The 11247-nt window shown below is 43.7% G+C and overlaps 1 protein-coding gene and 1 long non-coding RNA gene across 2 annotated transcripts in view; one reads left to right on the forward strand and one right to left on the reverse strand.

Annotated features, from left to right (window-relative positions):
- Positions 1-613: 613 nt before the first annotated feature.
- Positions 614-7358, reverse strand: LOC105982536 (ral guanine nucleotide dissociation stimulator-like). The gene is made up of 5 exons (XM_013012182.1): positions 7274-7358; positions 5319-5432; positions 3014-3207; positions 1985-2032; positions 614-1687 (listed from the first exon to the last, which is right to left on the reverse strand). The coding sequence occupies exons 2-5, from the start codon at positions 5343-5345 to the stop codon at positions 1447-1449; spliced, it is 510 nt and encodes a 169-aa protein (XP_012867636.1). The 5' UTR covers positions 5346-5432; positions 7274-7358; the 3' UTR covers positions 614-1446.
- A 3429-nt stretch (positions 7359-10787) lies between these two features.
- Positions 10788-11247, forward strand: part of LOC105982534 — a 22651-nt gene continuing 22191 nt past the window's right edge. Inside the window, exon 1 of the long non-coding RNA XR_001174900.1 lies at positions 10788-10902. This is a non-coding gene — a long non-coding RNA (uncharacterized LOC105982534). The remainder of the gene's footprint in view (positions 10903-11247) is intronic.

Genomic DNA, 11247 nt, shown 5'->3' on the forward strand with positions numbered 1-11247 from the left:
TAATAAGTTGACTTGCAAGCCGTTCTCACAAACACAGTTGTTGAACATCTACTTGTCTCAGCTTGGTCATTTCTATTTTCAATCATTGTGGAGACCCAGTCAATCTTCATAAAACACCATGGTTATGAACATCTTAGACATATTACTATGCTATTAAAACCTTTACCTCTTCTTATTTAAGTTTCCCTTTAAGTATGTGTGCAATGCAGACTTGATCTCACTGTTAACAAGGAGATCCATCTATCATATTACATTTACTTTGCAAACATGGTAAAGAGAAGTTGTCTTAATTCCTAGATGAGGAGCTTGAGACTCAAGAATGAATGCCTTTCTAGGATATTTGGTCTGTAGCACAACAGAGCTTATGTCCCTAATATCAGGAGTCCTCCAGTTCAGCACACGGCAGCATCCACACATAACTAGATTCATTTCCACTCTGTAGGCATTCACCTGTTACCTGTAAATGCAACTTCTTCCCTCTTACTGCTCCAGTTCACTCTGTTTTCTTCCACTCAGGACTCATACCTGAGCCTGAAACTTCAGATTGAAGGTAGAAATGAACACTGTATATAGTACTCCAGAATTGCACAACTTAAAATGAAAAGCAGTGAGATTATATTAAAAACCAACAGTTTATATTGAAAAGAAAATATAAAGGTGGTATTTCCTCAAGGGGAGGGGAATGATGGCTGTAGTCCTAGAGCTTCTGTTAGGTAAACTTCAGGACGTAATCATAATGAATGGGTCCACAAGTTGCTCTACCTCTACATCAAAAAGACATTCTTCCTGACTTGGATTGGGGATGGTTTCAGCTCCCAGATGGTGCTAGTGACTCTTCCAGAAGTAAAGGCTGTGCCTGATATGGACTCGAAACAGTTTGAGCAGACTAGCCTAAGCTAACTTCTCCTCTACCAGGTGAGGTAGGTTGAATTGAGATGGTGGGCAGATCCATGTGGATATCTGCAGGCAATGAAAGAAGTGCTACCTCGATATCTGAAGGTTAGTGGATGTCCAGTGCAGTGGCCACAACAGGCTAGAGGTCCACAGGACATACAAGAAGTTCTGATTGTTCTACTGCTGACACAAAGTGCTCTACCTTCACATATGGCCCAGTGTGCTGTGGAGGCCCCAGGCCTCTAGCTAGAGCAGGCAGTGTTGATTCTAGTACCAGAGGTGCTGATGTCACTGGTGGGTCCATTGCCTTGAGCTCAGGAGCAGCTGCAGTGTGCAGCCCCAAATCTAAGAATGGAAACAGATATACAACTAAGGGAGTGAGTACTGGAAAGTGAAGTGGGATTCAACTTGCATGAGGAGCTAAGGTCTTTAGAATGAGTGCTTGTATCTAATAGATGCCATACACATAGTTAACTGCCTGTTGTAGAATTCCCATTGCTGTCTAAAAATCAGGACATCTTCAGTGCCTGGCCAATCATCAGGTCATAGATCTCATCTCAGAGGAGCACAGTTTCCCTCCTGGCCCAAGAATTCCTCACACTTTGTCCCTGCTTCATTGGCCTCTGATTCCATCAGCTGGGTTTGAAGATGTTGTACATGGCTTGCCAGGTCTGAGCAGGGCATGTGGAGCAGCACATAGGCCATCAGCTGATTGAGGTTGGCCAGGTTCTTGGACTGGCAGAAATCCTCAGGGTACTTGTCCAGCCACATGGCAAAGAAAGAACAAATGGTGCTGTCGGAGATGGGGTAGGGAACAGAATTAGAGCTGGCTAGAATATAATTCTCAGAGAAAGATGGGCATGGTTGTCTCCCCACAGGAGCTGGCTTTCTACCTACAGCTCTTCTGTTACCCAGGAAACCAGACCCCACCCACAGCTGTTTCCTCTACCTTCTCTGAAGCCCCAGGCCCCACCCTCATGGAAATCATGCTAGTATGCAAAGCAGACATTGTCAGCCACACCTCAATCCCAAGACCTCAATATCTCCATCTTGAAGGAGAGCCCTTCCCTTTGTCCCAAAGTCCACTCACTTCTTTACTTGTTCATCCTCTTCACAGTTTGGGTGGAAAAATCCATATCTATGGGAGTAAAGGAGGAAGTCATCTCTGATATCTGGACTACATTTTTTCCTTTCTTTCTTTTTTTTAAACTATGGGGACACCTATGAAGCTGACAAAAACCCATGTGGAGGGTAGAAAGATTTGACTTTACTGCTCCCTCAGTTTTATACTAAGACATTCGCAATGTGTTTGCCCAAGATAAATGCTTCATAGGTTTGTACAATGAGTGAGCACAATATAATCATTCCTGATGGTGTAGGAGACAGTGGGGCCTTAGTGCAACCTGCTAGCCCTTTCTCTAGCCACAGAACATCAGGGGCAACCCAGATTGGTTCTGAAATATTGTTTACTAATGGCAAATATGGTTGCATAGGGCTTTACCTAAATGAGTCCTGAAGCCAAGTACCACTGTCTCACACCTGTAATCCTAACTACTCAGATGGCTGAGATCTGAAAATCAAGCTTTGAAGCCAGTCCTTCCAGACAAATAAACTATTAAAACCAGAAGTGGAAGTGTGGCTCAAGTGTTAGATGCTCTCGAGCCTTGAAAAAGTAAGGTCTCAGACAGAGAGGCTATTCATGGAGAAGGGGAAGAGCCTACACCTGAGACACTCATAAGGGAGAAACCTGAGAAGGCACGTCTGAGACTCATCCTACATTTCACTGAGAATCTCCACTGAACCAAGCAGGCTCAGAGAGTTGTCAAGTCTTCCTTAGACTCAGCCAGGAGATCCAGTAATCCCCTGGACTTGGGGACTAACCTTTATTTATTTTGCATCAGTCCTGGGGCTTGAACTCAGGGCCTGAGCCCTGTTCCTCAGCTCATTTGCTCAAAGCTCTCACTCTACCAATTGAGCCACAATGCTACTTACAGCCTTTTTCTCAGTAGTTTATTGGAGATACATTCAGACTTTTCTGCTTCAAGCCATGATTGTCAGTCTCAGTCTCCTGAGTAGTTATGATTACAGGTGTGAACCAGCAGCACCTGGTAGAACTAACCTTTTAAACAGCAGGTCCAGCACTTGCCCTGTTGTTGTGAAGTTTCTGTAAGTGTACAGGAAAGCAGGGACATAGAAGGGATCTCCCTTCTGGTGGGCAGGTACCAGGTTCTTCACTACCTTTTCCAGCATGCCTGGCTCCAAGGTCCTTATCCTAGGGGTTTCATCCAGGGCTGGAGCTGACCCATCTTCATCCTGATGTGGGAACCATTGTTCAAACATGGAAATGGTAGCACACCTCAAACTGATCCATTGTGGTGGAGTGAATTGAAAACTACACAGAAAGCATTATCTCAATATTCCCACTTAATTGCACATACCAAGCAGGTTGTAGGGTGATCCAGGAAAGGGATCAGATAGGTTTTCTGTCCTGAGCTGCCTTTGATGTCCTTTTGCTCTGTTAGAAAATGGCCCAAGGCACCAGATTCAGGAGTGAACACTGAGCCAGCCTACCTAGGCTCCAATGAGGCACCCATACAGTGCTTTCCTGAGACCTGAGTCTCGTGACCTTGCAATACAGCAAAAGAACACCTTTTCTCTCCCACACTGCTAATCAAGGAGCTGGCTGGAGCTGACTGTGGGATGCTGTTGTCTGGCTATTAGATACCACATTCCCTTTGCCTTATTGTTGAGGAAGTAAGGTCTCTTCCCCAGTTCACCTTACCTGTGCCCCTTCCTCACACAAGACTTTTCCAAAGGACGCATTGGCTGCTGAAATCTCCACTCCCACACCACCAGGTGCATATCTAGACATACCTAACCTCACACCTTGTCCAATCTCACCATCCTCACTCAGGCCTTGGGGCAGCCATTGTCTTAGCATTAAGGAGACAGAGCCAGGTCCGTCTTACCATATCTGTAATTTTTGCACAGGAGACTTTTCTTTAGCAGTCAGAAATGATTATATAAATTACCACACACTTTTGAAGAAGTAATACTTAACATCTTTTTTTGTCAGTGGTAGGGCTTGAACTAAACCTGATAGCAGAACAGATGGTACATGTTGCACACAATATTTTTTTTGTTCTGGTCGTGGGGCCTGAACTCTGGGCCTGGGCACTGTCCCTCAGCTCTTCAGCTCAAGGCTAGCGCTCTATGACTTGAGCCACAGTGCCACTTCTGGCTTTATTCTTTTTTGGTTATGTGGTGCTGAGGAATCGAACCCAGGGTCTCATGCATGCAAGGCAAGCGCTCTAGCACTGAGCCACCTTCCCAGCCCATGTTGCACACAATATTAAAGGTTATAATTTCCAAGTAGTTGTCAGGATGAATAGCTTATGATAAAAACTTACAGCCCCTGGTTGGAGGGGTGAGGGGGTGCTAGGAATGTGGCATAGTAGAAGAGTGCTTGCTTCGCATGCATGAAGCTCTGGGTTTGATTCCTCAGTACCACATAAACAAAATCCAGAAATGGTGCCATAGCTCAAGTGGTAAAGTGCTATCCTTGAGCAAAAGAAGCTCAGAGGGGTTGGGAAGGTGGTTCAGTGGTAGAGTGCTTGCATTGCATGCATGAGGCTCTGGGTTCAATTCCTCAGCACCACATAAGCAGAAAAAGCCGGAAGTGAAACTATGGCTCAAGTGCTAGAGTGCTAGCCTTGAGCTGAAGAGCTGAGGGACAGTGCCAGGCCCAGAGTTAAGGCCCTACAACTAACCAAAAAAAAAAAACTAAAAAAAGAAGAAGCTCAGGGGCAGTACCCCAGCCTTAAGTTCAAGCCCCAGGACTGGCAAAAAAAGGCTCTTGGGACATGTGAACCTAAAGATATAGGTGCAGAGAAAATCAGTTGTGTCTAGAAGCAGAGGTTGTGAAAGCTACAAACTAGATACATCAAGCAAAAGAAAAGGCCTATCTGTATGAAGACATCTGTCAAGTGGTAGAACATCTATCTGCCTAGCATGTGCAAGGCACTGAGATCAAACCCCAATACTGCCAAAATACACACAAAAAAGAAATGACCTACTTGGCGTGGAAAAATATATTGTTACATACATCCAGGTAAATATATGTGTGGGTATTTATATACACACATATCTACTATACATGGTATGCAACATATATATATATATATATATATACACATCAGGATAGACTTTATCTTGGAATAAAAATGACAGAATTTACACAAAACAGCAATAATATTGGACATCTATAATTTAGTGAAAAGATAAAACAATATTGAAAATTAAGGACAACTGAGATTTTAGGTACAGAATTCCAACTGCTACATATGAAACCACATATTTTATATATGTATAAAGTTCTTCCTGGAGACTGCTTCTATCTGGTAATAAGATAGATTATTTCTCACCTGTGGAAAGTCAAGCTTCTTCAACATTGCTGGGTCTCAAGACTTCAGAAAGCTGAATGTGCATTTTCAGTTGAATAGAGGCATTATCAGGTATGATCCTATATTTAGAGGAACCTATGAGAATAGCTTTGGGTGAGCAGAATATTACGGATATCCTTAGATCTAAACATCTTCCAGAAATTTTAAAAAACCCCTCCCACCAGCCAAATCATGACAAGTTCTAGACCATTCATTAGATGTTCTGGTACAAAAGGACCATTTCAGGACATACTTCATTTTTTTCTGAATACTGGAGATGGATCCAAGTGTTTGCTCAAGCTAGACTATATCATTTACAATGATTTGCTAAGCCACACTGTGTTAATTCTTGACTACAATGTAGAAGACCACATATAAAAAACTGTCGAATAAACCTTCACCTGCAGGTAAATTTAGATAAGGCCACAAAGCATTAGAGGCCATGGAAGCTAAGAGGGCCAAGAATAAAAAACACATGAATTACTGTGAATTCAGTGGGTTGTGGTTGAGATCATCTTTCTCTCTCCCCTCTTCCTTACTCACTCCCTCCACCCCCCTCTTTCAACCTGGGGCTTACACTCAGGGGCCTGATCACTGTCCCTGAGTCTCTCTGTGCTCAAGACTAGCACTCTACCACTTGAGCCACAGCACCACTTCCGGCCTTCTGTTTACATGGTACTGAGAAATCAAATCCATGGCTTCATGCATACTAGGCATGCACTCTACCACTAAGCCACATTTCCAGCCTCTTTCTCTTGGTTTTTTGGTTGGTCCTAGGGCTTGAACTCTGGGCTTAGTCGCTGTCCCTGCACCCTTCAAGGCTAGCGCCTACCACTTCCAGTTTTCTAGTGGTTTATTGCAGATAAGGGTCTCACGGAGTTTCCTGCCCAGGCTGGCTTTGAACCACCATCCTCAGATCTCCTGAGTAGCTAGGATTCCAGGCGTGAACCACCGGCACCTGGCTAACAGTCCTTTTTTATAAATGCAAATAACCACTCTCCAAATATCCTGGAGACATTTATGTTCAGTCTTTTAAGAAGACAGAAAGAGAATGTTCATGAACATTCTAATGTTAGAAAAACTGCTTCTGCCAGAGTAATACAGTAAAGACAAATAAGTGAAAAAGAACTAAAGGAGAAAAATATCTCAAAATAAAAACAGCATTACATAGTGGAAATAATGTTTAAAAAAATGATAACCAAAGGAGTAATGTGAAATTTATTTTAGAAAAATTACCTGAGAAGGGCACTGATGGCCCATAACTGTAATCTTAGCTACTCAGGAGGCTAATTTCTGAGGATGGCAGCTCAAGGCTAGCATAGGCAGCAAAGCCCTGCGACTTAACCTCTAATTAACCACCAAAAAGCAAGGAGTGGAGCTGTGGCTCTATTGGTAGAGCTCCAGAATTAAGCAAAAAAGCTCAGACCATGAGTTCAACTCGAAGGACCAGCACAAAGATGTAAAATAAAAAAAAATAAAACAAAAAAACATACACTTTGACAAGAATATTAATCACAAGTGCATTATTTGAAAACATGAACATAAGTTGGTTGCTGGATGACTTACGTAACAACAGGATTAACGACACTAATTTCTGGCTGCTGCTTCTTTTTCTTCTTTTGGTGCTGGTCCTGCAGTTTGACTCAGGGCCTGGGCGCTGTCCCTGAGCTTTTGCGCTCAAGGCTACCACTCTACAGCGCTAGCCACAGTGTCATTCAGGCTTTTTGGTAATTAATGATATGAGTCTCACAGATTTTCCTTCCCGGGCTGGCTTTGAACCTCTGTTCTCAGATGTGCGCTGCGTGAGTAGGTAGGATTACAGACGTGTGCCACTGGTGCCCGGCTTCATGTAGTTTTGAATAAACATAGAAAATACACGTTAAAGCAATCCAGAAAGCCAGATACAAGGAAACAAGAAAAAATAAACTCAGCTGTACCTTTCTAGATCCGTATTGTATAGGGTACGTATAAATTTGTTTCAGACACTACAGCGTTAAAACGCACAGAACGTCACTCGGCCGCCATCATTGAAAACAAAAGCGAAAGTGGCGCAACGTCTACCGCAGCTTCTGCGAGCGGCGCGGACCTTAGCAGTTGAGTCCCCTGCAAGCTTCCGTAGACGGGATGTCCTTTTACTTTCGGGTCTCTAGGAGGCCAGATGCCGTCGCGCGGAATGATGACGCAATTCCGGGGCGCAGCTCAGCGCTGCCGAACTCCCTGGGCCCGGCCCCTGAGCTTCGAGGAAGCCGCGCGCAAAAGGGTGAAGGAATGCTTGTGTTGGGAGTAAAGAATTTCCCAAACGGCATATGCTGGGCAGGAAAATTACTTCAGAATTGCTGTTTTTTTCTAAAAGCTCTGTGGCGATAGGAATGTAAACGAGTTTGCTCAAAACAACGTTCACCTCTCGGACTTATTTATTTATTCTTGTCTGCCCTGGGGCTTGAACTCAGGACTGTAAGGTATAGTAAGTAGGTAGGTTTCATTAGGTAGCCGATGAAGAGAACACCCGGCTCTCTTCAGTCAGGAGAAGAAGTTTATTTACCGAACTGCTGTCCCCACCATGCATGGTGGAGAGACATGGCTGAAAAGGAAAGGGGCGACCCACCCTTGGGCCAGGACTTATCTAGGCCAGGAACAGGAAGAGATGTGGCCAGGTGAGGGAAAGGTGTGGCCACACTGGATCAGGACATGACTTCAGGGTCTGGGACCCTCCTCAGATGGGAGGCATGTGACCAGAGGTGGCCCTGGATGTGACCTAGCAGGAGGGGAAGGTGACTGCTTCCAGGCCTGCAAGTTACCTAGGTAATAGATACTGGGAAGAAACTTAGCCAAGAGTAGGGAGATGTCTCTGTGCAGAAGGACCTAGTGCTCCATTAGCTTTTTTGATCCAAGATGATGCTCTACAATTTGAGGAATACCTCCTTTCCAATCTGTTTTTTTTTTCTTTCTGATGAACTGTGGATAGGAGTCTCTCTTACTTTTTGACCAGAAGTGCTTTTAAACACATTGCTTATAGCACGTTTCTGAATTTCTTGGTATTTACTACATTGTTAACTGATACTAGTGGCTGTGAACTAACAAGTAGCCTTAACAACACATATGAAATTGATACTTTTTCTATGTACATTTTCTTGTAATATATTTTTCGCTCCATGGTTTCTAAACTCATTTTCATTTCATAAATACTTATTGACCCAGGCACTGGTGGAGCAAACTAGTAATTCTAGCTACACATAATTTTGAGATCTGAGGATTGGGATTCAAAGCCAGCCTAGGCAAGAAAGTTGGTGAGAGTCTTATCTTCAAGTAACCACAGAAAACCAGAAGTGGGGTCCGTCCACATTGGCTCATGCCTGTAATTATAGCTACTCATCAGGGTGAGATCTGAGGATTGTAGTTAGAAGCCAGCAAGGGCAGAAAAGTATGTGAGACTCATATCCAATAAACTGCTCAGAAAAAGAAAAGAACAGAAATGGTGCTGTTGTACAAGTGATAGAATGCTATCCTTGAGCAATAAGAAAATCAGGGACTATGCTCAGGCCCGCAATTCAAGCTCCCAGATTGAACAAAAAAGACAAGTGAAACTATGGCTCAAGTGCTAGAGTGCTAGCCTTCCACTTTCATCCAAGTTTTATCCAACTTCACTATGTCTTGCCCCCTGCCCTGTCAATATCTATTGAATTAGGCACAGGATGTATGTATTTCCAGGTAACAGCAATCCAGTGAGAGGGGGAGGGAAAAGTTCTGTGCAATCAAATGACATTTTCACCAAACAATGTCAGGTGGTTATTGGATTTTGTATCTGTGGGCTGGGGACTGGGGCCTCATGCCTGTAATTCTAGCTACTCAGAGGGTTGAGATCTGAGGATTGAGGTTTGAATCTAACTCAGGCAGAACAGTGCATGAATCTCTGCTCTGCATTTAACAAGGTAAAGGCTAAAAGTAAAAGTGTGGCTCAAGGGGCAGAACAACAACCTTGAGTGAAAAAACCAACAACAATACAAGGCCCTGAATTCAAGTCCTACTATTACATACACAGAAAAATGCACTGTGATAATGGATCCTAATTGATTTTTTTGTATTGAAGAAAAAACTATATTTTGGTTATATTCTGAATTGCATTATAAGGTCAGGAGCAATTGGGTTTGTGTGGCAATGTCTGCTTTCAGGAACTCTAGTCTTAAACGTAGCTATCCATGTACCTGTCTATCTTTCTATTAATCAGCTATCTATCTATCTAGGCCTTCTGATCAAGTTGTTAAGGCCTCATAGAGAAGAGGACTTCTCTTCACCAGTCTCCCTGGTCCCACTGCTGAAGCTCACATCCTACAAGTGTTCCTTCTCTTCTGTTACTGATAACAGGTGGAAAGCACACTGCAAAGACATTGCCAGTTTTCCTAGTCTGCCATTTGGCTGAGATTTTGTTCCTACTTGGACACATGCTCTTAAGTCACCAAAACAGATTTAGAGTTGAATAACAGACCTTTAGTTCAGAAAGAGAACAGCTGCATGGAATCATTTCAGCTAATTGACAGGCTGGAATGAGCCTTCCCAAAAAGGTCTCATGACTGCCTGTGACTTCTTCATCCCTACAGCCTCTGTGTCTAAGGGCCCTGGTTGACTGCAGAATAGCCAAATTGGAGGACCTTGGAAGAAATACAGTCTCCATTTCACTCATTTCTGTGAATGACCGTGAAGGTTTCATAGCCTGCTGAGTGGTTTTGATTCATACTCTTATAAATTGTAGATTGAGAACCAATGAACTAGATTTCAAATGAGCTAGATTTCAATGAGCCTCCAGGTTTCCTGTGTGGCCTAGAATCCCCCATCTCCTACACACAGGGCACAAGATGTCCCTTTGGCCTAGGAAGCTTGCTCTCTCTGTGACCCCATGGAGAAGGGAGCTCCTTCAGAAGGAGGGTACATTGGCACAGTAGGCAGGTTGGGGGCATCCAAGTTGTGGTGGCCGGTAATAGGAAGACTCAGTCCACCCAGGATCCCTTTAGGAGACAGGTGAGTCTGTCAGGATCTCTCCCCCGTGTTGGTTCCTGTTCAGGAAACTGAAGAGGCCAAGGATGGTATGGTATAATGGTCCTTGGTGTGCAAATGTGTGAGGCGAGGGTGGTGGTTACAGTGGAGGCCTAGGAAACTAGGGACACACTGGCTCCAGCCAGGCAGCCCTAAGCCCTCATACCCTCACCTTCTCTGTCTCTCTCATACACACACTCATATATCATGTACCCAGACATGCATGCAGATACCCAGGACCATCCTTGCTCAGGAGTGTGTCCAATGCAGGTTTTGCTGCCCACATAGCACAAGCTCTGAGAGTGAAGGACATGACAAAGAGGTTGGGGAGGACCACCTTGCTCATGCAGAGGACAGACATGGGCTCCCACGTGCCTGGGCTCTGTTCTCATGCTGCCACTTGATTTGTCCCCACATGCCAGGGTGTGCTGCTATAGAAACTCTGCAGGGAGCATGGAAGGAAGAGTTGCACCTTTCCAGAAGAACAGACCAGGAAGCCTGTGGACAGAAGTCCTGTGTCAGTGTGTAGCTGGGAAAGGTAAGAGTGAGGATCCCCAAGGCAAGGATGACTATTTTTATATGCAATTAAATATGATTACTTAAAACTATGATAGCATCATAACATTTTTTAGTCTCAAATGCATTGTTATACAAACATTACTATAAAACACATTATTGGAGAAAGCAGTGATGTAATATTGATTATAGTGAGAAAAATATATGTGTACATATATACATATATATTATATAATTGTGACTATCTACAAATTCAAAATTCACCACACTGTGTATAAAAAAGGGGTTAGATGGCTACAGGAGGCTCAAGCCTGTAATCCTTGTTATTCAGGAATCTGGGTTCTGAGTTTTACTGTTTCTTTTTTTT

The sequence above is a fragment of the Dipodomys ordii genome, unplaced genomic scaffold (assembly GCF_000151885.1).
Source record: "Dipodomys ordii isolate 6190 unplaced genomic scaffold, Dord_2.0 Scaffold15, whole genome shotgun sequence".
NCBI classification, from domain to species: Eukaryota; Metazoa; Chordata; class Mammalia; order Rodentia; family Heteromyidae; genus Dipodomys; species Dipodomys ordii.

Coding starts and splice junctions, on each gene's coding strand:
- LOC105982536 (XM_013012182.1), bottom strand. CDS start 5,345: ATGTTGAAGAAGCTTGACTTTCCACAG. Junction 3,208..5,318: donor AGAAGCTTGACTTTCCACAG/GTGAGAAATAAT, acceptor TTCCCACATCAG/GATGAAGATGGGTCAGCTCC. Junction 2,033..3,013: donor CTGGACCTGCTGTTTAAAAG/GTTAGTTCTACC, acceptor TTACTCCCATAG/ATATGGATTTTTCCACCCAA.